This window comes from Lepidochelys olivacea, assembly GCF_965140295.1.
Source record: "Lepidochelys olivacea isolate rLepOli2 genome assembly, chromosome: 1".
NCBI classification, from domain to species: domain Eukaryota; kingdom Metazoa; phylum Chordata; order Testudines; family Cheloniidae; genus Lepidochelys; species Lepidochelys olivacea.
Window position 1 is genome coordinate 339,333,845 of NC_140411.1, and position 27,943 is coordinate 339,361,787.

The 27,943-nt window shown below is 43.0% G+C and overlaps 1 protein-coding gene across 3 annotated transcripts; it reads left to right on the forward strand.

Annotated features, from left to right (window-relative positions):
* The first annotated feature begins 703 nt into the window (after nucleotides 1-703).
* SEPHS1 (selenophosphate synthetase 1) lies at nucleotides 704-27,402 on the forward strand. 3 transcript variants are annotated; one of them, XM_084648817.1, is made up of 9 exons: nucleotides 704-847; nucleotides 4,148-4,405; nucleotides 7,141-7,244; nucleotides 13,126-13,233; nucleotides 14,261-14,415; nucleotides 15,330-15,420; nucleotides 19,000-19,099; nucleotides 21,627-21,839; nucleotides 26,249-27,397. In XM_084648817.1, the coding sequence occupies exons 2-9, from the start codon at nucleotides 4,213-4,215 to the stop codon at nucleotides 26,461-26,463; spliced, it is 1,179 nt and encodes a 392-aa protein (XP_084504943.1). In that variant the 5' UTR covers nucleotides 704-847; nucleotides 4,148-4,212; the 3' UTR covers nucleotides 26,464-27,397. The 3 variants fall into 3 exon arrangements, with proteins under 3 accessions (XP_084504943.1, XP_084504944.1, XP_084504942.1); XM_084648818.1 differs by lacking the exon at nucleotides 704-847 and adding an exon at nucleotides 1,101-1,697 and having other exon boundaries at nucleotides 21,663-21,839; nucleotides 26,249-27,402; XM_084648816.1 differs by lacking the exon at nucleotides 704-847 and adding an exon at nucleotides 1,106-1,697.
* Nucleotides 27,403-27,943: the final 541 nt, after the last annotated feature.

Genomic DNA, 27,943 nt, shown 5'->3' on the forward strand with positions numbered 1-27,943 from the left:
GGGGGCAGGGCCCGGGGTGTGGGAGAGAGGGGGGATAGCCCCCAGCCCGGGCTGCGCTGAGGCCGTTGCGGGGGAAAAGGGAGTTAACCCCCCGACTCGTGCCGCGCGGTGTCCGTTGGCGGGGGGGGCAGTGTGTGTGTGGGGGGGGGGTGGGGATTTACCCCCGACTCACGCCGCGCGGGGCCCGTGGGGGGGGGAGCAGGGCCCGGCGGGAGGTACTGCATGTGTGAGGAGGGGCTAACCCCCCCCGCCCGTGAGACGCGGAGCCCGTGGGGGGGGGGGCCGGCGGGAGGTACTGCATGTGTGAGGAGGGGCTAACCCCCCCCCGCCCGTGAGACGCGGAGCCCGGGGGGGGGGCAGGGCCCGGCGGGAGGTACTGCATGTGTGAGGAGGGGCTAACCCCCCCCGCCCGTGAGGCGCGGAGCCCGTGGGGGGGGCAGGGCAGGGCCCGGCGGGAGGTACTGCATGTGTGAGGAGGGGCTAACCCCCCCCGCCCGTGAGGCGCGGAGCCCGTGGGGGGGGGGGGGCCGGCGGGAGGTACTGCATGTGTGAGGAGGGGCTAACCCCCCCCGCCCGTGAGGCGCGGAGCCCGTGGGGGGGCAGGGCCGGGCCCGGTGTGTGCGCACGCGGGCGCGGAGGGGTTTAACCCCCGGTGCATGGGGCGCGGAGCCAGGAGAGGGATCGTGGTGGGGGGGGCGGGTGTCATCCCCCGCGCCCGGCGGCGGCGGCGGCGGCGACATTTTCATTCAGGCGGCGCTGAGGGAGCCCGGCGCGCCCGGTGCATTGTGGGACTGGGTTGGGAGTCCCGTTCGCGGGAGGAGGCGGAGGGAGGGCGAGGAGCGAGCCGGTAAGAGGGAGACCTGGGGAGGGGGGGGGCAAGCGGGGAGATTTAAAGGGGAATCCGCCTCCGCCGTTAAACACCCGGCCCCGCACTGGGAGCGGGCTCCCCGCGCTGCGCTGGCCGGCCGGCCGGGGCGCACGGGGCATGCCTGGCCCCAGCCCCTGAGCCCGGCCGCGGGGGGGGGCGGGGGAAGGGGATGCGAGGCGCCGCCGGGGCCGCTTTAAAAAAGTCTCGGCGCCGAGGCCGGCAGGCGATGGGTTAAATTTTTCACCCGCCGACATTTTTGCTGCCGCTGGGGCCCCGCGCCGTGGAGTCCCCTGGCCGGGGAGCCCGGCGCGCGCCGCGCCCGGGGAACGTTCCATCCCCTCCGCGCCCTCCCCGGGGCTGCGGCGGCAATGGGGGGCGGCTGCGCCTCTTCGCCTTTAAACGCTGCCCCTGCAGTTCTGCTTCCAGCGAAGGGTTAACTCTGCTTCTGCTGACATTTTACCTGCCTCCCCCCTTCTCCCCGCACTTTTGCTGCTAATAATTTCGTGTGTAAGGGAGATCGTTCTCTCCCCCCACCCCTTGCAAAGCTCTGTTAGTAGGAGCCTCCTTTGGGGGGATAGAAGGGGATTTCTGTGTGCACGGTTCTTTCCTGTGCACAGCCAGCTAAGGCTCCCACACGGCTGCACAAAGAGCAGCAGTAGAGGCCCTTGCTTTCCTTTAAAGGCAGCAGCTTGAAATTTAAGGTGTCCCAGAGCCATGTCTCTCCACAGCCCTCTGCGCTACACTCCATGGAGAAATGCTTGTTGCAGTTCTTCGCCTTGTAGATGCCCCTCACTTGTGTTGCTATTCCCTGTCCTTGGGTTTATTTTGGGTAGGTATCTGGTCCTGTTCTGCCGTCATTTTTTTCCTTGCCACCCTCCAACGTACATTTTTATTTAAGGTCAGGGTTGTAGAGTGGCAAGGGTTAAACTCTATCTTTTAATATTTGTCATTGTTTTAAAGTAACAAACATCTGGAGTATGGGGGGGATTTGTTCTAATGGGGAGGGTTGTTTATTTTACAAATACACTGAATGCTAGAAATGCATGTTTGTGCAGGGTGCCAAAAGTCACATGAAATTGGATCTTGTAAGGTTGCTTCCATGGCAGTGTACGAAATTATTGCACGCAGCACATTCAGATCTTCATCAAAGTCTTTTGTGCTCCTTTCCATATTGAGGTTTTTAACTAAATAACTTTGTCACTTGTCTAGTCCAACGTTTATTTTTAAAATCAGGGAATATATATCAGTGCGTGTATTCGTGCTCAAGACTATGCAAAAAGTTCTGCTTGTTGCCTTTGGCCTCTAAATCCTTTCCTATAGAAGTGGATAGGGGGTGCTAAGAATACACCAGTGTTCCGGTAAGTGAAGGGAAATGTTTCCCCACTTGGAAAACGCTATTTTTTACAATTTTTCTGGAAAATATCAAAAAATATTTTTCCATTAAAAGCCAGTTTTTTCTCCTACTTCTCTCGACAGGTTGTTTTCTAGTTAGTATCCTCTCTGATTGCTAGTCCTTATTGTCTTGCATTGAAGACAAAAGTTACAACCCAAATGCATTGCTCATCCAAGACACGTTCTTGTAATGAGAGCTTGGATTATTGCCCAAGCTTGGGTTTTTGAAGATTTGTTTTAAATAAGTGACACGCCTCCCAGGGAAGGAGGGAAAACACTGTAAAGAGGAGTTCAGTTCCTAATCAGAAATTTTCAGGGACTTTAAAACTTGAATTGCCATTCTATACCATAGTCAATAAAATAACATCCCTGAGAGTTTGTAGAACTTTTTAGGAAGCAGCCTTCTGATAAGCTGTATACTGGGGGACCCAGTTGCATAAGGCTGTAGATGATTTTTTTTTTTTTGAATGGTACCAAACGAACTGAATAGAGGCCAGTAGTGGTGTTGAACTTTTCAGCTGAACCCAGTAACAACATGATCAGCAGTCAGTCAGTACTGCCTGTTGAACCCTTTTGATAGGCATGACATTTGCTTTCTAAGACACTACTGTATGTAGGTCACTTTAAATAATTCCAGGAAAGATTTTTCTCCAAGAAAGATAAATGGCATCATATCCCCACCATTCTGATGTAAAAGTTAAACGCTTCAGTTTGGCCTCTTATTAGTTTTGGAGTGTGTTGTATGTCTGACTCGGAGTGGAAAAAGAGTTCTAAAATTAGATGTGCATTGTTAAGAATTTTATTAAATGAATTTCATCAGTCTCTTTTTACATTAACTTTCTAATGGGCGGTTTACTCTGATTACGTATGTTCAGTTCCAAAAAAAGTCCTGAGAGGCATGAACTCTGTTTCTATTGAACAGCTTTCGGGTATGAACATCATAAAATATGCTTTTAGAGGAAATATCCTGATTAAATGTTTTCCCTTCGTAATGCTTTATATTACGAGCACATAGGTCTTCTAGGGAAAATATACTGCTGGTGTGAACAGGTGTATTTCTGCTGACTCTAAATGAGTTGTGCCCTCTTATACCAGAACTGAGTTTGAAATAAAGAGGCTATTGCCTAAGGTTCTGATCTTGCAATGAGCTTAAGCTTTGTCTACACTACACACCTTTTGTAGCTGCTGTTTGTCGGCAGGAGAGAGCTCTTCTCCCAACAAGCGGCGGTAGCTTTATCCTGTCGACAAAGCAGTGTTCACACTGGCGCTTTTCGTCTGCAAAACTTTTGTCGTTTGGGCTTTGTTCGTTTTTTGGTTTTTTTTTAACACCCCAAACGACAAAAGTTTTGCTGACAAAGTTCCATTGTATACAAAGCCTTAGTGTACAAAGACCCCTATGCCTGAGCATGTTGCAGGATCAGGGCCTAAGGCTCCTCTTAGGGATTGTTCCCAGTAACTAAAACTGTAACGCTTATTTCTCTCTCTCTCTCTCTCTCTCTCTGTTAAATGGGGTCTGTAGACTTTTTTTTTTTTTAATTAAACACTGGTGTGGCATAACTGTAGGGGAAAAGTCATATAATTCCTCTGACTGGCCTGACAATGTTGCAGTTTAAATGTCAGAAGATGGAAGAGGAACCATTCCCTTGTAGCCTCAGGAAGCTTATCTGTGGGATATACCCTCCTATTGTAACAGATGATGTCTGCTTGATGTTTTGTTTTGCCTTTTTTTTTTTTTTTAAAATAAGTAAAGTGGAGGGGGGGAAACAACAAAAAGATCCCTCCCAAAAACCTCTACATTAATATTTTGATATTATTTACAGTACATACACTAACTTGTTGTCTTGTAGGTTCTAAGAATTTTCTAATGTTCTCAATTTTTCTAACTAGGTTGATCAGCAGAGAAACCAACAAATACGCTTGCTCAAGGTGGGGGGGAGGTAGCATTCAGAACCATGTCTGTTCGGGAGTCCTTTAATCCAGAAACTTATGAACTGGACAAGAGCTTCCGTCTGACTCGATTCACTGAACTTAAAGGCACAGGCTGTAAAGTGCCTCAGGATGTTTTACAGAAACTGCTTGAGTCCCTACAAGAAAACCATTTTCAAGAAGATGAACAGTTTCTGGGAGCAGTTATGCCCAGGTTGGGTGAGTATTTGTTTCTCTAGTAACAAGCGATACTGCTATTTCCCTGTTTCATAAACAGTAGATCAAGTTAGCTGTTAGCCTATTAGTTTATTTTAATTTAAAATTAAGGTGTTGTCCGATGCATATACATTAAGAAGATAGGGATTGTGTCCAGAAATGCGAGGGATAAACCTGCAGTTGTCATCTTGCTGTACAAGAAAAATAATTTTGTACTGCAATTATTCATATCCTTTCTGCAAAGCACTTAACTATGAAGGGGAAAAAAGGAGCAATGAAATGACTCTAAAAGTAGAGAGAGCTTATAATATGAGAAGAACAATAGTCTTTTTCACTAATAGATTCTGTACATGAATTATGTGGAAGTTCAGTAACCAAAATAGTAACAATTGATTTCTAAAAACAACTGTATCCATTTTAGTATTTCCTTGGTGAATGCAAAATAGATAATTCTGAAACAGTACTATGACTATAGTTGTGGATTTTCCCCCTAAAATATTGAACAGTTTATTTTCTGACTCAAAGTGAAACTGAGAATTGATTGTAAATAATTATCCAGTTCCCAAATTTAGCCTGCCTTCATTTCTAAATTGAATCCACTGTTGTGAGCCAAAAGGGGGAGGGCGGTTGCGGGGGGGGGGAATCAGTCTTTCAGTCCTCTCATTGTGTCATGTTCTTTATAACTTTTCTGTTCTCCCTGTAGAGGTTTCATGGGAAAGGCTGTCTCTACAAGACCTATATGGCTCTTGCCAGATTTGCTTTCTCTTTGGTATTTGCATAGTGATGCAAGGAGAACAGAAAAGTAACCTGCAGAAGCAACCTTCACAGGGAACAGGGTGCGTGTGGGAATTTTGATACCAGCTACAGTACCTAATATTGATACAGATAAATTAGTTAAGACAAAATGTTTAATCACAGGTTTTTAATTCCGTTCATCTGTTTGTTTAGCACCGTGTATTTAACCTCGTCTCCACAGTGCAAATTTTAGAAATTCTTCCACTTCAGGCTTATCAACTTAGTTGTTTGTTTTTTTTTAAAATATTTTACTATTATTTAATCTGGCATACAGTGAGCTCACTTTAAACAATTTTAATGTAACTAGATAACCCTTATTAGACTAACAGGTCACAACATGGTTTTCCCAAAGAGGGCAGAATCTGTGAAAATCAGTAGAAAGCCAATGTTCCCACTTAAACAAGGGCAATCTTTGTATGAAATATATCTATGAAGTAATTGTGTTTGAGGCTCAGTGGCAATATAATTTAAGAGGACCCATGATAAGAGACGCTCTGATCTCATTTTGGCCCAAAATTTAATTTTTGTGTGGCACCTTTTTTTAAATAATAGAAATGTTTTCATGAGTTTTTTTTTTTTAAAAAAAAAGGGTGCTTGTTTAATTGGATTTAATTAGTCCTCTGCAGTTTTTCAACCGACTGTTGTTTCATGAGGGCTAGAAAGCAAAACTGGCTGTAAACAACACTGAAATTGCTAGTTTAGTTTTTATTGTTCAACCTTATGAATGGGCAACAATAAATGGGGGGAGGGAAAATAAGTTAAAAGCTGGAAGGAATTTTCAAAACTTAGTTTTCTCACCTGTGTTATTAATAGACTTGCTAAGTCTTTTTAAAATGTGCTTTAAGATGAATATCCCTTTAACAAATGCATCAAGAAATGCATTTGGCAGTATTTCTTTTGATCTTTTGTGCTTTAAAAGAAGGCCAGTGACTTCCTTATCCGTGTGTATGGATGGTACTTCTAAGATGCTGTTAGGGAGGAATAGGATTTGCAGAATTGGGCCCTACTCCCACAAGTAGTTATGACTCACTCAGAGTAGTCCCAAATGCAGTCAGGAATACTTGCATGAGTAGGAGATTGCAGATTTGGACACTCAGGCCCTAATCCTCTGAGCTGTTATGTATGGCAGAATGTTTTGCCCCTGTGAAACCGCACTGAGATCAGTAGAGCTTCACACAATTACAGAGGGTCCACGTGCATGAATCAGCTTGCCGAATGAGGACCTAAGAGGTGGACTGTAGCACATTTAGCATTTTTTTTCAAAGTGGGGAAAGTATATATTGAGGCTATATAGCCAACCACTTCCGTCAGAGTAGTTCAGTTTCAGCATTTTTCTTGGTATGGGTTTATTAGGATGGAAGACCAATGGATTACAAAGCTTGTTTACCAAGGAATGCTGCTATGCAGTCAGTGATCTCGTGGGTACCAAAAGCTTTGTGCTTGATCTGCAAGGAGGCTACGTGCCTTTGTGGTTTGCCGTGATGATTGTGGTAAATTATTACTGAAGATTAAAACTACTGTTATAATGTTTTGGCAAGGTGGTCCGAGAACAGCCACCTAGCAAACTTGAAGAACACCTGCCAGGTTTCCCCCCAGAATGATATAATACAGGGCAAACATCTTCAAAAAAGAAGAAACCCCCATCATAATTAAACTTGCCATACATTATTAAATTGCATTAGATTGTAACTCATGGATGTTTAGCTCTTACATATATAGCTTTCCCACTTCAGTTTCTTGTCCCGTTCTCAAGTTTTTCTTCATCTTAGTTTGTTTCATTTGTTTACAATATACCTCCTGAGGAACAAAATTGTGGTGGTTGCTCCTTTGGCCGTGGCTTGTGTTTCATAGGCCTGTTTTACAAATTCCCTTTTATTGAGAATTTCAGTCATCTAAGGGATAAATAAATTATTCAGTTGATTGATGGTTTCCTGTCCTTGCAGGAATTGGGATGGACACTTGTGTCATTCCTTTAAGACATGGTGGTTTGTCTTTGGTCCAGACAACAGATTACATTTATCCCATTGTGGATGACCCTTATATGATGGTAAGTTGCCTGAATTTGCAATTACATGTATCGCTGGCTTTGGTTTTTGCTTTCATTAATCTGAGTTGTCTACGCTGGTGAGAACTTGCTGTCTTGTACAATCAGCCATTGCACTGGTTGGTTTGTCATGCTCTGTGTCTCTCAGAGATATGTATGAGACAAAGAAACTCTTTCATATTTCCGCTCCCGTGTCATTCCCATATTTGCCAATGCAGTTGCAGCAATGCTTTCTAAAGGTGGGAATGTCTGGAGAATAGCTAAGATTAAAAACAAAGCTGCCCCCTACTGCTATTCAGTGAGTCACTTTCGTTGGAAAAGTGCTGTCAAGGGAAATGGGGTTCTCTGTGAGGCACTGGGCAAACTGGTTCAGATTAAGTAGAAAGCCCTCTTATCCTCTGACCTACTCAGGGAACCAAATTCCAATTAGGATGTTTTCTGGGCTTCTGAAATGATTAGATAAAATTGCAGGACTGGAAGAGCCTAAATAATCATACTTGGCAATTATATTGCACTCTTCAACTTCAGAGCTCTTTGCAAAATCACTAGTCTCCCCAACACTTCTTTTTATTGTCTCCACCTTGCAGATGGAGAAATTGAGGTTGAGAGAGATTATGGCCCAGATCCTCACAGGTACTTAGGCACATTAGGTGCCTAAATAGCTTTGAGGATTTGGGCCTACATGACTTGTCCAAGGTTATGTAGCAAGTCAGTGGCAGAGTGAGGATTAAAGTCCAGGAACGGTAACTGGATTAGGATTCGCGGCTGGTTTCCAGTTCTGTACTCAGATTATATTACTGCTTCTCTGACAAAAGAGATGCATGTGTTTTTACAGTGCTATTTGCACTGGTGGTGATCCGTATTATACACCAAAAAATTTTTTTAAAGACCATTATTAAGGTTGGAAAGTCAAGCACTCAAAAGTTAGGAAATGCCTGAATTAAGGTTGCCTGTGCAATCTTAATACATCTCTCTTGAGCATATGCATTATGCTACAGTCTTTAATAACACGATCGCATACAGTAACTCCTCACTTAACGTTGGCCCGGTTATGGTTGTTTCATTGTTAAATCACTGATCAATTAGAGAACATGCTCATTTAAAGTTGCACAATGCTCCTTTATAACATGGTTTGGCAGCCGCCTGCTTTGTCCACTGCTTGCAGGAAGAGCAGCCTGTTGGATCTAGCTGGGAGGGATTGGAACCAGGGTGGGCCAGCAGCCCCCCCAACAGCTCCCCTAAGTTCCCTGTGTGGCAGCTGCCCAGCAGGCTATCAATTTCAGTCAGTTCAGGTGTTCCTCCCCTCACTGCCCTGTGCTGCTCCTGCCTGTTGCCTTGGAGCTGCTCCTGGTAGCCTCCTGCTTGCTGTCCGGGAGAGGGAGGGAAGAGGGGTGCTGATGTCAGGGTGTCCCTGTCCCCCTGCTCCTGTACCCCATCTCCACAGAGCAGGGTGGGGACACAACAGGGCTCAGGACCGAGGGAGCTTGCTGGCAGCAGCTGCTGTCTCAACTTGTTGATCTACTTAAAAAGGCAATGTACTTAGAGTGGGGTCAGCGTACTTAAAGACACGCATTGCCCCTTTACTAGTGTTCTTTAAACAAAGTTTGTGTGTGATTTTCTAGGTTTTTAAAAAATATATAATGAAAAAGCAAATTCCATCATGTGGCTTCATAATGACACCCTTGCGGTTTATCAGCAGAGTTGGAACCTTTGGATCCACCATGCAGATCTCTGCCGCTTGAACTAATGGAGTAACTGATATAATAGTAGGTTGTCAAAGCTCTGTGTGGACCAGCACTAGAGGGGCATGAGACACACTTTGTCAGTGGATTTCCTAGGTATTTGCTGACAGCAGAAGAACAGTGAGACTCCGGAATCTTGGGTTCCATTCCAGGCCCTGGAGAGGGGGGTCTTGTGTGGGCGCTGACTCTTCCGACCATTTCCCCCAAGTTTGACCCCTTTCTGTCTCATCCTTTCCAACCTGTCCCAGTTCTATCTCTTCTCAACTCCTAATTCCTTGTTCCAGTCTAAGTCTCTGCTCCTCAGACATCTCACCCCAGTCTCCTTGTTCAGCCCATCCTAGCCTCCCCCTATGGGCACCCTCAGAGTTCCAGTTTCCCCCTGACTCCCGGTCTTTCCCCTTTCCCACACCCAGTCCCAGTATCCTTGTCCAGCAAGTCCCAGTTTTCCCACTGCTGGCTCCTCATCCGTCTGTTTCTCCTCCCATCCCCTCCATGTCTCCTTGTCCCAGTCTCTTTGCCTGGCTATTCCCAGTTTTCCATCTGAACCCCAGCTCCTTGTAAGATGTGTATCTCCTCTCCCACCACACGCACTGGTTTCGAGTCTGTCTTCTTGTCCAGGTAGCCCCAGTCTCCCTCCACCCAGCTCCCCCTCCAATCTCAAAGTTCTCTCTGCCTCCAAGCCACCTGGCTCAAAGTCTCACCTCCCTCCTCTCCCTACCCTACAGTTCCAGTCTTACCATATTCCTTGTCTGAATTTGCTCCTTTCCCTCCTATCTGTATTTGAATCAGATGGCTTACTCCTCCATGACTCCTTGGGGGCACTGAAAGGAGAAATAGGTGCCGTAGTGTTAGCTCCGGTGATTGGCCTCACCCCAGCCTGGAGCAACCATTACAGGGAAAAGCCTCATGAGTCCACGTAGCCCTGAGTTGAATCACGGGCAGTTGCTCTGTGAGGATAACACATGATGTGCAGTCTGAGTAATATTAGGAACTGTGAGGGGATAGAGGACAGAATCTTTGGACATTTTAATTGATAAGCTTCAGGAATACTCTACTCAGCATGTGCAAGCAGTTATATATATATTTTTCTTCCAAGGGCTTATAACGGGGACAAATTCGGGTGGATTTTTGGTTAGCATATGGTTAGCAAAAGGCTCATCTCTGACACAAAGGCCACCCCCTGCTGCCAAATTTCAAGTCCTTGCTTCAAAGCATGGGGATGCTAGATCATTTCGAAGTAAGAGTTGCAATAATTTTTTAACGTGGACAAAACAACATTTTTTGTAGCCTTATTTTTGGAAATGGCTGAACCATTTTGGCTGAAATTTTCCAACATTCAGCCTGAGGCAGATACAAGGCATGCAGAGTTTCAGTCCAAATGGTTATAGTTTGACAAAGTTATAAGCCAGAGGTGGGCAAACTACAGCCCGTGGGCCATATCCGGCCCGCGGGACCGTCCTGCCTGGCTCCTGAGCTCCCAGCCGGGGAGGCTAGCCCCCGGCCCCTCCCTCACTTCCCCCTCCCCGCAGCCATGCCACTGCGCGAGCAGAGCTGCTTGCGCCTGCCCACCTCCCAGGCCTGTCCTGCTGCTCTACGTGGCATGGTAAGGGGGTGGGGGGAGTTGGATAAGGGGCAGGAGGTCCTGGGGGGTAGTCAGGGGACAGTTGGATTGGGTGAAAGTTTGGGAGGGGATGCGGTCAGGAGACAGGGAGCGGGAGGGGCAGGGTCCGGGGGGGGGCAGGGAGCAGGGCGGGTTGGATGGGGGTGGGGTCTTGGGCGGGCAGTTAGGGATGGGGGTCTTGGGAGGGAGCGGTCAGGGGACAAGGGGTCGGGGTTGACTGGGTCAGGGGTCCCGGGGGGCCTGTCGGGGCAGGGGTGTGGATAGGGGTTGGAGCCGGGGGGTTGGATAGGGGGTTCGGTTAGGAGGGGGGGCGGTTAGGGGCGGGGTCCCGGGAAGGGGTGGTCAGGGGACAATGAGCAGGGGGGGTTGGATGGGTCGGAGGTTCGGAGGGGGGTGGGAAGTGGGAGGGGGCCAGGCTGTTTGGGGAGGCACAGCCTTCCCTACCCGGCCCTCCGTACAGTTTTGCAAGCCTAAAGTGGCCCTCAGCCCAAAAATTTTTCCCACCCCTATTATAAGCAATTGAAAACAGCTCTTCTAATGGGAAGTGTTGGGAGGAGCCTAAATAATAGGCGGAGTCTTTTACAAGCCCCTCATGCAATATGAGAGAGGCATGTTTTAAGTACAGGAGCAGAAGAGAGCTTTGTTTTCATGAGTTGTCCTTACTCCTAAAAGTAGATCATTTGTTTCAGTGAGACTAATCATATGGCTAAAGGTTTGCAGGGTGAAGCCCCAGATAAACATCCAAGAGCTTGGACACTTGTACCCAGGCTAACCACAATTATGAACCTTCTGGTGTTTGCCAATACTGGAGGCAAAGTACGTGTGTTGCCAAGTTTTTCTCCACCTCAGTTTTCTCAGACTTGAGATCTGCAATTCCTGAGTGTGTCTCCCTGGGGGTTTTACCTATTGGCAGGGTATTGCATTGACCTCCTACCATTAGACCAGAGAACTGTTGTCATTGTGGTTTTGAAAACCTTATCTCTTGTTCTTAAGAGAGCATAAACTAGCAGCTTGCTTGGTAAACACTGAAGATAATGCTTAATAGTTTGATAATCCCAGTACAGAAAGGAAAATGACATGTTCGAGCCTCCTTACAAAAGCTTATGCCCAAATATATTTGTTAGTCTCTAAGGTGCCACAAGGACTCTTACAAGTTCTAGTTCTTACAAAACTAGCAGTGGGTCTCCTCGGAGCCATTTAGTGTGCATAGTGAGCAAGCCTTTTAAATAATTTAAAATACTCAATTATATTCCAGTTTCAGATATATGCAGAGAGCCCCGCTAACCTCAGTGGGGAGCTCTGTGTGTGTAGCTGAAGTGGGATGATGGTCCATTGTGGTCAGATTGTATGGTGTAAAACAGTATGCTCAAAAGATGAGCTGGGCACCTTCTAGCAAAGTGAGTGTCATGGTCTTTGCTCTAAAGAGCTTGCATTCTAATATAACTCTTACAATGAAGATTTGCACTTTAGTTTAAATATTTTTTTTCTCTGCTTTCTATCTAGGATTTTTTTTCCTTTGGCCCAAACTGTTGTGTTTAAATATGTGGAGCAGTTATTTTTATCATATTAAGGTTTTGGGGAAATTGCAGAAAAATGGATATTAAAAATATAGGGTCAGATTCTGTTCCATCTCTATAGTTGTAAATCCAGATTAATTTTATTACTCCTGAGGAAATTCTGCGCCAAAAAAATTAAAATTCTGTGCCAAAAATTAAAAATTATATGCACAATATTTCTCTTTGCTTGCCTGCCATTTTCTGCAGGAATTCTGCGGGGAGGGAGCTGTTTTTGCGGGTGCGCAGTCGCGCAGAATCCCCCCAGGAGTACTTTATTAAAGCCTGTGGAGTTATCCCAGACCTACACCAATGTAATTGAGAACAGAATTTGGCTGATGATGTAGGCTTGTTTTGTTTTGACATCCCTTCCAACTGGGCATGTTCTTCATCAGAGAGCTCAGTGTCTTCAGCTCTGTTTCCTCATCAAGGAGTTTTTGCTATCTCCTCTCTGCTCTCTACATTCTTACAAAAACTGTTTTGTAGGCTAAATAGGCCTTCGGTTACGTCTGCATAACTGCATTATGTTCTGAGTGATATCTCTGCATTTCCATCTGTAGTTTTGCACAGGTATAACTGATGGGAACTTAGTAAACAATTCTGAGATAATGCAAAATAAGGATTAGAATCCAACTCACTGCCTCATAGCTATGCTGGTTCTGGAGGGCTAACAGAATCAGAAAGCAATATAAACTTATGGGGCTAGATCCTCAGCTGATGTAAATTGGCATATTATTGCTCCATTGACTTCAGTGGAGGTATGGAGGAACTGGGCACATTGTTATTAAAGAGAGAAGCTCTGATTTAGAGTGGAGGCAGGGAGCAGGTCTGTGGAGTGAGAACATGCCAGTTTTACAATCTCAGAGTATAACCATGTGTTAAAGACTAGAACTGTCCTGTTCATGTGAAGCGTTATCTAAACATATGGAAATACTGATCTGGATTTTTTTGTCTTTGTTTCTTTGCAGGGACGTATAGCCTGTGCCAATGTCCTAAGTGACCTTTATGCTATGGGGGTCACAGAATGTGACAACATGTTGATGCTCCTTGGAATCAGTAATAAAATGACAGATAGGGTAAGGTCCATGATGATTACTGTGAAACAAATGAACCCAAATAACTACACCTCCCACAGTGTGTTACCCTAAATGATCATTTAGCTTTGTAGTATACATGTTAATGCTTTTTTCCTCAAAGTTTTGGGCCTTTTTAAAAAGGGGCTCGGTGCGTGGTTTCATAGAATGCTACTCCTAAGAATCAGTTACTTGCATATTGATAGGACTTCTGTGTCTGCTTGCCAACAGGCTGGTCCTGAACAGCTCTTCTCTGGCTGCACATTTTCTGCCAGTACTTTAGTTGTCTTCTCCCAAACAGTGTCCCTGTTCCTGCTCAGCCCTGTACGGTAGGGGCCTGAGACAACTCTTGAATACCATGTTGATAGGTGTGGTATAAGAACTTGTATAGGTACTCTCTGGGGTCTTTTGGGCCAGCTGTTGTGATGCTTCCTTTGAAGCACTACTGATCTGGTGCCAAAGAAAGTGAGGTGGATTTTTGGAAACTACCAGCACCTGTGGCAGATGGCAGGGCAGAACAAGAGCTGCCCTCTTGGAGGAAGAAATGACCTGGGACCCTGTGGTTGCTCAGCTGGGTGGGATAGTGGGAAGCAAAGAATAGAGAGCAATCTTTTTCAGGGACCAGCGGCCAAATTCCTCTTTCCCCTATGGCACTAGCATGCTGTGGGCTGCACCAGATTAAACAGAAGGATGATCTGAATTTGCAGAACTTTTTTCAGTCCATAAGGAGCAGAGACTTGGATCTATGTGATCCTTGGTTCATGTCCCAGCTTTTTTAGCTCCTGTGTGACCTTTTGGGGATGTTCCTTCAACATTTTACAAGGAACTGTGAATCCATGACAGTACTGTGTGGAATGTCAGTTGCTGGAGACTAATGTTTTTTTTTAGGGCTTGATCCAGCTTCTGCTGAATGAGAATCTTGCTGTGGACTTCAGTGGGAGCTGGATTGAGTTCCTAACGCCCTGATCCTGTTGTGAAATGAGTAGACACTGCTAAAATGAAACTCTGACCTCTGTACTTTGATCTATAGGAAAGGGACAAAGTGATGCCTCTAATTATCCAGGGTTTCAAAGATGCAGCGGAAGAGGCAGGAACATCTGTGACTGGTGGCCAAACAGTGTTAAATCCTTGGATTGTTTTAGGAGGAGTGGCCACTACAGTCTGTCAGCCTAATGAATTTATAATGTAAGTTAAATCACTGAACAAAATTGCATGGTGCCATATCAAAGGGTTAAATAAAAGTGTATCTTCCTTTTTAATACCATATCATGTTCTTTATTTTAATTTTTCCTGATGAATAAAGATGTATTTTCTCAGTACTTGGGTACTCTTGTGATGGATACCTTAGAGATATCTAAGATTGCTGCCAACATCTTTCTTGCACTGGTTTGCTTTTTCAAAAAGAGTGTTTCATTTCTGATATGTTGTGCTCATATATGCTCCTTCAAGAGGAAAATTTAAACTTTGGAATCTTTATATCTGAATGATAGTTGGAGATGGATAGCCTGGCTTTTAAAAACTGGTCAGGATGCTGATGTGTTTTGTTTTTTTTTAAATGGTATCTGAAGTAAAGAACACAAATGTCACACCAGTGCTGTGCTTACAGTTTTCAGGCTATCTATTACCTTGTGTCCAACATTGGCCAATGTTGAATGCTATGGAGGAAGGTATAATACTCCTTCCCTGTGTGGAGTATTATACCATAAGAAGGAATTTCCCCCTGCCCCCAGCTGGTGATTCACGTATGCCTTGAATTATGAGGACTGATAACATGTCCTTTGTTTCTTCTGTCCTAATGTACCCAACAACTTAATAGGAAAAAATGCATGATCTTATGCAACTGCAGGCACTATCCTTTATATGAAGATATAATCTCCTTTTAAATATATTCATAAGCTCTCTGCCTCAATAATATTCTGTGACAGCAAAACCCACAGGGTAATTAGATGGGGGTTTTTTAAGTTGTATATGTCTTCTAAAAATATCAATTTTAAGTGCAATGGAATGTATGGTACTGTGAAAATATAATTTCCAACCTAATACTCCTATTCAAGTGTAAACTTCACTTTGTAATTAATATGTGAACACTTTGTTTGCAGGCCAGACAATGCAGTGCCAGGAGATGTGCTTGTGTTGACTAAACCCTTGGGAACGCAAGTGGCTGTAGCTGTCCACCAATGGCTAGATATTGTGAGTAAACTGCTTAGAATGGGATGAAGTGTCAGTGATATTGCATGAAGGGCCACAACATTTTTAAATTGGAACACTCTCTAGTTTAAGTAGTATTTAAGGGGATTGCTGTCTTATCGCTTTCCCCACACCCTGTGTCTGCCTTTTGGGTTTAGATTACAAGTTCTTCCAGGCAGGGATTGTCTGCTACTCTGTTTGTACAGTGCCTAGCACAATGGGGTCCATTTTTGGTTGGTCCTTAGGCACTACTGTACATGATTAATAACATGATTAATAACAAAAAAAAAAACTGGATCTGGATGCCTGTCAATGAACAAAGCAATGACTTGACATCCTGGGTGAATTACTGGCCACGTTGACTTCAGTAGGGCCAGGATTTCACCCAATGTTCATGGATTTTCTGTATGTGGGTACATGGAAATATCTCTACAGTCCATATATTACACTTTGAGTTTAAGAAAATATCGATAGTTGCACTATGTACGTGGAAATATTTCCATATGTACTTAAGGCAAACGTAGCTACTGAACTGAAAAGTGATTGTAAAATGAGCATCTGTTTGTGATTTGGCTCTCATTGTATGTCTTCAGAATTACCACTGCTTAGTTTGCATTTTAAAAAGATGCATTTTTACTATTATGGGGACTGCAGAGCCAATAGACTGGCAGAAAAGTGAGCCGATATCTAATTTGCCTGGGGTGTCAGCCACTAAATTGCCAGATGTATTCTAATTCCAGAATCTCTTTTCAGCAAAGGGAGTGTGGGGCGGGAAACTAGCTTGATTCCTCCCCCTCCCCCCCCATAGAGCCTAGATTGAGTCTGAAGAATGGGCAGCTAGAAAACACTTATTTTCTCTCTTAAATTTGTAAAAGAAGATCTAAGGTCTGATCTTACAATCTGCGTAGCTGCAGCGTCCCACCCATGCCAATCCAATCTCAGGATGGGGAGCCTCAGAGAAAATACCTAATGTAAAAGTCATTGGTGGGAAATAAACATGAAACAGCAAGATGACCTTTTTATGGTCTCTTTTCTGACCATAATCTCACTTATTGACCTGTTTCACTGAGGTACAGACTCACAAATGAAGGCTATTCTGAAGTGCCACATACTTCAAGTACTTTTAATTTTCCTTGACTGTCAACCAAAGCACTTTCTGCTGTGAAAAACAGAGGCAGAAAGGAAATCCGTGTATATCTTTAAGCAAAAGAAAAATTCTGTTGAGATTGCACCAGCTTTTTTGTTCTTTTTTTAAAAAGAAGAGAAAACAGAGATTACCCATCATATTTATCTATATATAAAGCTTCTAAAGGATTATTACTTATATAAATAGATTCTTTAGTACCAGAAAATGCTTTGAAGAGAGACTGTATGGTATAGCAACTTTTGTACAGGAAAGAAAGGAAAGCTTGAATATGGAGATTGATTACAGAGTAAAAAGTGAGCGAAAACATTAAATGTGGTAAAGAAGTAGTGAAAGGTTCTTGCAGAGTATCGCTACAGGGATAATGAAATGGAAGGATGCTGTATTAGGAAATATGAGTGGGCTTTGTGTCATTCATAGGCAAAAATGAAAAGGAAGATTTTTAGAGTGAGAGTTGAAGATAGGAAATGATGCAGGGAAGATTGCAGCCCACATCTTCTTCCCTCAGTTGTGTAGTCGCAGGGAGTGGAGCAAAGATTGAAGAGCATGGAGTGGGATTGCTCTGACTTGCAGATATCTAAGATAGGTCAGTCCTTGATTGGGAGAACTTTCAAATGAAACTGTGTGCTACAGGAAGTGGTGGTGGTAATGATATTGGTAGGTGGAATTCTCTTGAGTCATTACCAAACCAGTGCTCTGAAAAGTACTCTCCTTCAGATATTGGTTACTACCAGTGTCCACTAGTGGTTATTAATGATTGTGTAGATCTTCTTATAAGAGTGTTAATCGCAATGTCCTGACCAGATTCCAGCTTGGAAAATTATATTTTCATCTATTCCAATTCTCTCCCCTGGTTTTTCATTACATATGCTTTTCACTTCCAGTCTTAATCCTGTTTTGTTTCAAACAGTTCAGAGCAACACTACAAAGGGATAAATACTAGAGAGGGAGAGGAATTATTTAAGCTCAGTACCAATGTGGACACAAGAACAAATGGATATAAACTGGCCACTAGGAAATTTAGACTAGAAATTGGACGAAGGTTTTAAACCATCAGAGGAGTGAAGTTTTGGAATAGCCTTCCAAGGGAAGCAGTGAGGGCAAAAGATCTATCTGGCTTTAAGATTAAACTCGATAAGTTTATGGAGGAGATGGTATGATGGGATAACATGGTTTTGATAATTAAATATTCATGGGAAATAGGCCCAATGGCCTGTGATGGGCTATTAGATGGGGTGAGATCTGAGTTACCGAGGAAAGAATTTTCTGTAGTATCTGGCTGATGAATCTTGCCCATATGCTCAGGGTTTAGCTGATCGCCATATTTGGGGTTGGGAAGGAATTTTCCTCCAGGGCAGATTGGAAGAGGCCCTGGAGGTTTTTCGCCTTCCTCTGTAGCATGGGGCACAGGTCACTTGCTGGAGGATTCTCTGCTCCTTGAAGTCTTTAAACTACTATTTGAGGACTTCAATAGCACAGATAAAGGTGTGAGGTTTTTTTTGTAGGAGTGGTGGGTGAAATTCTGTGGCCTGCGTTGTGCAGGAGGTCAGACTAGATGATCATAATGGTCCCTTCTGATCTAAATCAACTGTTAATGTAGATGTGGCATTATTTCCAGTAATGAATTAAGTTCTCTGTTTATTGAGTATCCCTTCGTGAAGTGTTTTGGGATTGTTTGGGATGAAAGGCACTATATAAATACAAGTTGTTGTTAACACATGATGTTAGAAAAGGATGGAATGTGGAATAAATCTATGAAAATGTTTGGAAAAAGGAAGGTAACTTTAAAATGGAGGTGAACCTTACAGGATGATATGATCCCAGCTTGCTACAATGAGAGCATGCTCTCCCCTACAGTGCTCAGAACTGAGGAAACAATGAAAGATCATTTGAAACTCTTGCTGTCAGTCCTGAGGGTTGACCTCTTGGGTACTGGTGGCCCAGCCTTCTTGGTGGAGAGTTGCCAGCTGTGGAATTATTCCCTTTTTGTCCAAAAGTGCCTTGGTTTGCTAGATGTTGGGGCATGTTGTAAGGTGCATCTCTTTTAATCCTGCATTAGTTCTCTCAGAGGGAGGTATTTAGAGGATAGATTACCCGACTGCATCTGCCCACAGAGGGCAGTGTAAAATGTGTACAGCACTTAAATGTTGTGTCTAATAAATCTTTAAATACAATGCCCTATGAACTGCAATATCTAGGCACAACAGGGTAACCAAATATAAATGGAGAAACTTGTTTTATATTTCTGCAAACGTAAAGACATTAGTAAAATATCATTGACTTTAGTTTAGTTTAATTTTTAAAGGGCTAACGTTTTAAACATTCAAAAAGTGGAAGTACATCCTGGATTAAAGTTGCATAAATTTGAATGCATTTTAAAACACACATCCACAAAACTAAGAAAATAAACTAAATCATGCCTCTCCTTCCACCAATAGCCAGAAAAATGGAATAAAATAAAGCTAGTGGTAACTCAAGAAGATGTGGAGCTAGCATACCAGGAGGCAATGATGAACATGGCAAGGCTCAACAGAACAGGTATGAAGAATGAGAATGCCCTAGAGGTCTAGGTTGTTTTGGTTTGGGTTTGGGTTTGCTTTCCACATTTAATTTCAGCTGTCTGCTGTGGGGAAATAAGCTACATCAGCTCAGCCTCTCATCTTTAATCTATTCAATGTTCATGAAGCAAGATTAAAAAGACCCTGGTTAATTATATAGCAAAGGCACAAATGGTGCTTGAGATGAACATTTTCCTGGTGAGTGAAGTAAATAACATGAGTTAGAGCAGCGTTTCTCAATTGGGGTTCTGTGGTCCCATGGGAGCTGTGAGCTGTTTCAGGGGGTCCATGGGGCCCATGGCTGAAGCCTGGAGCCCCAAGCGTCAGCACTTCCTGCAGGGCTAAAGCCCAGAGGTGCAGGGCTGAATCCTGGAGTCCTGGTGCCCCCGCCAGGGCTGAAGCCCCAAGCCCATGGGCGAAGATGCGGGGAGCATGGTGGGGGAGGGGATTGTTCCCACAAATTGCAGTGCCTTAAGCAGAGTGGGGCAATCCTGGGGTCAGCTCCCCCTCCTCCTCCCTGTCCCCCAGCACCCCCAAGGCCCCGTCCCCCGGCCAGAGTGGAGGCTGGAGCCGGGCAGGGCAGGTGCTGCTCTGTCTGGTGCCATGGAGTGGGCAGCTGCGGCGTTCTCCCATCTCCTGCTGCTGGGGTCCAGGGTTGCGGCTGCTCCTCAGCTCCCAGCCCTGTTTGACTGCTCATGCAGACAGTAAGAGCCACCCAGGTGAGGGTACCTGGCTCCGGGGCTGGCAGAGCCCTCGGGGAGCAGCAAATGCAGGGGGGGCCCCTCCTGACACACAGACCCTAACTACCCCTCTCCCTCCACCCTCAGCTACCCACTTGCCTATATATAGCCCCTAGCTACCAACAGCCCTCGTTGCACATGGCCCCTAGCTACCCCTTGCCTGCACCCTGAGCAGTTTGCAAACTTTTTGAGCTAGCATTCCCCCCTCTGAGTTTATAATTTTTGATTGTGTCCCATTCCCGTCCCCCCAGCCCAGACAGGCTAGGTGGCCTGCTGAGGTGAGTCAGGGGGTGGAGGTGGCACACTCTTCCCCAGGCCCTGCCAGACACAGCTGGCCCAAGCCCCGCCAGGCCCTGCCCCCACAATATGGAAGTCAAACTACACTTCTACCCAAGGCACCCTCCACCCCCCTCCACATCGGCTGGGCCCTGGAATTTTTATAGAATATTGGGGTGGCCTCAGGGGAAAAAAGGTTGAGAACCCCTGAGTTAAAATATTCTCTTAAGGGAAATTGGGGTCTGTGCTGCTGCTTTGCTTTTTTTTTTATTTTGCGTTTCTCTGATGCCCTGACAGTAGGGGTGGTCAAAACTTTAAATTTTAATTTTCACAAAAACTTTTCAAATAAATGATGTTTTTCATTTGTTTTGAATTCAAAATTTTGTTTCAGGATCTTTTCCCCTTGCGCCACTTCCCCCCCTTCCCCCCATCTCATTTTCTTGCTTCCCCGCCCCCGCCCGCTCCTTTTTTCCTGCTGGGAAAAGTGGTATGTCAATTCTTTCCTTTAGTGTTTGGGGCTTTTTAAAAAAAATTGTTACCATAGAAATAGCAAGCAGTGTGGCCCTATTTTTTGTTGGACATCTTTCTGGAGGGGGATAAAACTGAATATGGGAGTTTTTTAAGCTTTAATGGAGGGTGTTGGGATGCTTAAAAATCTTTTCTCCTCTCATTTTCTCAGATTTTACTTCCCTGGTACTTGCCCTCCTGTTCCAGGAAAAAATAGACTATATGACCTGGATTTCTAATGTTAAAAAACCCCTCTCAAATCTTGTTCATACATCAGAAAGTTCTTAGAGGGCAAAACATTTTTCTCGCTCCCCTTTGTAGGTCACCTTCAACAGCATTTAAACCGCTCTTAACTAAAGCTATTGTCCTGCACATGGAAGTTTCTTTCTACTGGCCAGGAGCTTGGCAATTACAAATGCTCAAGGATTCCGTGAATGCCTAGATTGGGAGGCTGGAACATTATGGAGTTGGCTCTGCTTGTCTGTCTGTACTGCCTGACCTGTACATGTTCTCTTCTCTAAGCCCTCGAAATGCAACACGCAGGTCTCATGTTAAAAGTTCTGAAGTAAATTTTGAAACCAATTCAGTCTGAATCCTGAACTTTACAGCTAATGGGCCAAGCCAAAACCCGGGGCACTCAACACCTCATCCCCAAATGCTGGGGGAAACTTGGATCTGGCACCATTAGCACTTTTTATATAACATGCTCATAAATATAATTCAATTTAAAATGATCTTTTGCTGTATTTAATTACACTGAAAAACCAACAGTCAAATCAAATGTTTAAAGAGAATCTGCTCAGTACCTGTGAATTTCTGTTGTCCCTATGTTTTAACTGCCTCTTCTACTGAAAGATTTGAAGCTGGATGGTTTTTATTCGAGCAGGGAGGCTAGATATTTATTTTTAAAGGTCTGTAACACCATTTTAATTCTCTGTCATACTGTATAAATGTTACTTTCCCTGTTTGTTTTTTCTTGTCAAGCTGCTGGACTCATGCACACTTTCAATGCACATGCAGCTACAGATATCACAGGATTTGGAATCCTGGGGCATGCACAGAATCTAGCCAAACAACAACGAAATGAGGTGTCCTTCGTTATCCATAACCTTCCTGTCCTAGCCAAGATGGCTGCAGTTAGCAAAGCATGTGGCAATATGTTTGGCCTCATGCATGGGACTTGTCCTGAGACGTCAGGTGAGTGACTTATTTTTTCCCTTCAGAATTTCACATTATTCCAGATGTGTAGCTACAAACACCATGTGTTGAGTTCTGAATGGTGTTACCAGGCTGATAAGAGTGTTAGCCATACAGCTGCTCACAATTAACTTTTTCAGCCTGTGAACAAACCACCAAACTATTTTGAATGTGCCTCTCTTCTCCCTTATGAAATACTGTATTTTAAAAACCTCTTGTGGGGAATATCTGAAACATTTAGCATTTACAGTTAGTGATGGTTCTGAATTTCTTTAAAATTTTATTTCTTTTAAAATTACAGATCAGTGAATATTTGAATTTGTTCATAGCCAGCACTGCATTTTCTCAAAAGTAATACTGCCTACAGTGCTACTGCCAATCAAATAAGTATTCTGTATTTTTCTTTTATAAATCTGTATATGAATTTTAGTGCTGGATTGCCAACCCCAGAGACTAAAGCTGTCACTCTATCCATACATAGCACAAGCATCAACAGTGCAGGTTTATTCTCCCACTGCCCTGTGAATGTGTCACAAACCTGACCTGGAGATACTATCGTTAGTAGTGAGAAAGGAATTCAATCTCTAAGAGCCATTCAATACTTGGTCTCTCTAGAGTCTGTCAAGTAAGATGCAGATTGTAGTGATGATTTTGTCCTATTTGCATTCATCTATTAGAAATTAGGCTGATAAAACCAAATTCATTTCACATAAACCTCTAAACAGCCATCAGGTGGCACCAAGTTTTGGTCACTACCTCCTAGAGGTGCATTTGAACTGGAGACCAGGAGGTAAACAACTCTGTATCTTGTTAATTCTCTGGCCATATAGCCTCTCAGAATAAGAGCTCTTTTCTTCTCCTTGAAGTTTCTCTACGTCATTTTTCCTCTTGGTCTCCCGTTCTGTTTCTTTACACACGCTCTCGCCCTCCCTCCCTCCCCCCAAAAGTATTATTCAAGTTCTCTGCAGAAAGAGGGCCCCTGAAAGAAAAACTTAGTCTGAAGATCTGGAAAGAGGTATCCCAATGAGAGCTATAAACTGCCTAGTGAATATGCAACTTACTGTAATATGTTCAATTGTTTTTTAGCCATAAGTGTTTAAAGAGAAGCTCTGTCCTGGGGAGACTTTGTGGTTCAGATGTTTAGGATATGGAATATGATCCCTTTCAAGAGTTCAAAACCAGACCCAGTCAGTACAGATGAAAAATATCATGTGGTGGCTGTCTGGGGATCTACATGAATGTGTTTGCTAGTCTGAGTCCCTTTCTTGGTGGACAGATATCTGCATAACAAACACCACCTCAAATGGGACTAATTGCCACCTTAGTTAGCAGTTACAGAGAGACCAAACACGGAATGGAGACTGAATTGAACTACCTTACTCTTTGATGCGCTTCCCTCATGAGTGAGAGGCTGTGGAATACTGGCCCCTGCGCTATCCCTGCTCTGTGAATAGAGCACTTCTGTCTCAGCGCCGTCCATCCCACACCTTGGGCCAGCACTGTCTTTTTCTAGAAAAGATGAAACCCTGGAAAACAAATTAGATGATTCATAAGGAAGGTAGGAGTACTAGTAGCACCTTAGAGACTAACCAATTTATTTGAGCATAAGCTGTCTCTTAAACTCTGTCGTGAATTCCTTTCAAATGGCTTCTCCACAATTATTTACATTCAGTGTAGATGTGGATGGATGTTGCTTGAATACCTCTTGCCAGTTTTCCACGTATTTATGGACTTGGATTTGACAGGTGTTACAGAACATGTGAATTGAACTTCATGGATATTTGTAGCATTTCCTGTATTTACTAGCAGGATAATTGGAGCAGTTACCCGTTGTTTTCTTAAATTTCCTGAAATATTACCTCTGTAGCTTCATATTTTGTAAACAGATTTTTGTAGCAGAGTACAGCAAATGATGGAAAGCACTCATAACTGATGTTTCTTGAGTATCCACCAACACCGGTGTTAGGGTGGCATGACTTTAATAACACATAGGCGTTGGTGACGTATACTTGGCCAGCACATTATGGGGGGTGTTCAGATGAGAACTGTTTTCAGTGGAAACTTGCAAATAGCCTCAACTTATGACATTTCTATTTCTAAAGATCATAAGGTAGATTTATCATTGGCATACGATAGCAGGATAGGCAACTAACAGGAGGGGCTGAGGGGGAAAATTGATGAGTGCAGGTTACTTCCTTATACCTTTATTGATCATTTGTCCTGCTGTACTTCCCACCACTCCTCCCTTTTGTTCAATTGGTACGCAAGTTGTTCACTGAATGCCAAATGCAAGTTATGTTGTTTTATTATTTAAACTTATTCTTCGACCCATTTGCATGACCAATGAAGTAACTGAATTTGAACCAGAGACTTCTATGGGAATAGCACTTGCTTCCCGTAGGGGTTAATTTGGCCCATTATGTTTGGAGTAGTTTAAACATCATGGTGTTTTTTGCCTTTCTGCTTTTGTTTAAAAGATAGGCACAGAAGAGTGAATATCTTCAAATGCCTGGGAGATGTAGGTGTTTTCATGTGTAGCAGACATAGTGAGTCCACATTGCACCTAGAAATAATGTTTACATATATTATTTTTTAATTACCACTACTATTGAAAAGCTGCTTCTTCTGCAGCCTTAAATTAAAGATGGTTTCTGTTTCATGTAATTTCTTTCCCTTTGTGCATATATCGGAAGAGCATCTTGTACATGAAGATATTCAGTATGCACAAAAAAAAAAATCTAAAGTCCATGGCATGCTATTAGCCTGCAGCTATACCCCTACAAGCTGTGATCCATAAGATCACACAAGATGAGTAGGATTGGCACACTTTTAAAAGAGCTCAAAGAAACTCCTGTGTACTGCTGGAATGTTTGTGGGTGATTCAGTAGATGGTGCTCTTCTCCCAGGGTCTCTTCTAAATCAGTGACCTGCTATGATGATAGTGGGCATTGTGCTGCTGGATGTGCCATCCTAGATTAGACATGAGACCCAAAGTCTTTACTATTTCTGGTCACTTAAGATACTGTTTCAGAGTAGCAGCCGTGTTAGTCTGTATTCGCAAAAAGAAAAGGAGGACTTGTGGCACCTTAGAGACCAACAAATTTATTTGAGCATAAGCTTCCGTGAGCTACAGCTCACTTCATCGAATGCATTGAACATTGGATGCATCCGATGAAGTGAGCTGTAGCTCACAGAAGCTTATGCTCAAATAAATTTGTTGGTCTCTAAGGTGCCACAAGTCCTCCTTTTCTTTTTAAGATACTGTGGCACTTTTCATAAGAGTAGGAGTGCCCTGGCTAAAGTCTTCAGGGACTATCCATTTTCTGTACCAGAGGGTTGTGTGAGATTGCTATGTACTGAATGCGGTAGTTGTTTTAATAACATATCAATTCCTATATGTCTCTTTCCTATCATCAGGTGCTGTGAGGTTTGATTAGTAAAATCAACTTATTTACAGATCTTTTTATGGCACTTATTGCCATAAAATCTGATCACTTCACATACACTATTAGATTTGTCTTCACAACAGCACGATGAGGTGGGAAGTATTTTCAGCTTTTTACACATAAGAAACTGAGGTGCAGAGAGATTAATTACCATGCCCAAGGTCTCACAGGAAGAACCCAGATCTCCAAAAATCCATTCCAGTACCTTTCAATGCACTGAAAAAGGATGGTCTTGCAAGTAATAGTTGGAAGAAAGGTGTTGAAGTACCACGGTTTTCCTATTTTTACTAAGTGAATGTTAAATATGCTGCTTTCATTAGCAAACAATATTATTTTCAATCAATAATGAGCGTGTGGGAGAGGGTTTTGTGGAGAAGACTGTATATTTGAAAACGCTATTCACATAAGCAACCCTACGAAAATCAGAGAGACTGAGCAAGACTTGTAGGGTCATACCTGGACATAACTTTGGGTCACATTCTGACACCTTTACTCACCTTGAACGGCACCTTACTCCGTGAGAGGTTCCAGTGAACTCAGTGGAATTATTTGAGGATTAAGGTGCTATGCACATGGGAGTCAGGGTATCAGAATAGGGCCCATTATTCATCATAATGATTATATGTGAATTTTTAGTAGGGGTGAGTTGCAATATTTGTTGTTGTTTTGTAATGCCTTTGTGTTTCAATATATCTTTTGTTGTCCTTAGCATGTTGCTAACTTTTGCAGTGCATATTTGGTTACACTTACATTATTTATAACCATAAATTTAACAGTAAATTTCATGTTTTACAGTGACAGCAGAAAGACCTCCACCAAATCATCTTCTGCTGTCCTTATTCTGCCAGAGAACCTATAAAGTCAATAAGAGTTTGCCTGAATAGGGGCTGCAGGGTCAGGTTCTAAATGTTTTGATGTTGAAATGCAACCAAAAGTTAATATGCTGATCCTTTTTCTTTGCAGGAGGTCTCCTTATCTGTCTACCACGTGAACAGGCAGCACGTTTCTGCGCCGAGATCAAATCTCCGAAATACGGCGAGGGTCACCAAGCATGGATTATTGGGATTGTAGAGAAGGGCAATCGTACTGCCAGAATAATAGATAAACCACGAATCATTGAAGTTGCACCACAAGTGGCCACTCAAAACGTGAACCCGACACCTGGTGCCACTTCTTAATCTAGATAAAATAGCTATTTGTTTTGTTTTTAAATAGATCTATTCCTTTATCATCCTACAATTTAAAGAACTGTAAAAAGAAAAAAAAAAAACTTCAATGTGTCTGCACATCTGATGGCCTTAGGTCAGTTTGAGTGGATACAATTAATAAAATAAAATCCATTGCCTTTTTTTCCTGTTACATTAACTGAAGATGCACCTAATCTTGAGGCAGCTTCTGAGTTGAGAATTATATTGTTATCCAATACTGTTGATTCATTTTGAATCTTTAGACACTTATCTCTTGCCGCATAGGCTCTTTTTAAAGGTGCTTTCACGTAGCACAGACATTACCAGTAGTAGTGTCAAATAGCAGTGTGTGTCCTTTCATTATATGTATATTTATCATTGTCTAATTTTGGATGCCTTGAATGATATTCTGGAAAGGCAGTAAATTGATAGGTGACACAGTGGGTATACTCAAGTAGTAAGAGGGTTGCATGATTCCATTCAGTCTTTGATTTGTAAAGTTTAGTTTTACTCGACAGCATCTACAACCCTGGACGTTGCTTGGTAGCGCACACTGTTAAACAATCAAGTGCTAACTTTGCATGGAAAGCACTTCACAGTTGAAGGAGAAATTTTAATTTCATTATTTGTAGACCTGACAATATTTACTGTATTATCAATAATTGTTTTCTTTATTGATAGTAAGGAAAAAACAATAATTGCTCAGTTTTGCAACGTGATTGGATATGCTATAGTGCAACAAAGGAATTGCAGACCAAAAGGACTTTTCTGTATAATATTCATTTACAATTCACTATATAATTAACTACACAAATAATTTTTAAATATAATCACTTTAAAAACAAACCTCTGTTCTGTGGATGGTAGTGTTTAATACATTTTACATTTTGTATAGTGATTACAAGCCTTTTTTTTGTTTAAAATCAGCAGCTGTTTAGTATATTTTTAGTATTTTTGTTCTTTGCTCAAATACCTTTTGTGAACGCTTCTGTGATCTGTGTTTAAAATCTACATTGCCAACTTTGCAGCTTGAACTTAAGCTTGTTATTCAAATAAATATTTAATTTTTTTTATTGCTCTTGTACAAGTGCATGACGTTTTTTGATTTGTACTTAAATTACAGGAATGGAAAAATCCTACCTGCATTTTTTTTAAAAGTGGAATTATTAAAACTTGTTCTTGCCCTAATAGGTAGGTTGTGAAAGTTGTTCCATCCAGCTTGACATCTCTTGTGATATCAAAGTAGTGGAATGAGTTGATTATCTAAAAGTGTCTAATGCTTTTTATTAAGAAGCATAAACTCTGGGATGATTTTTAATCCTTTTATCCATAAATCATCAATTAACTAGTGCTGTAAAACACCCAAATGAGATTCCATTTAAGAGTGGAAGGAATGCATCATGCTCTTTACCTAAAAGCTTACCTGCCTTCCCCAATAATGGGTTAAGCTGTGTAATTGTACCCTAGGGTA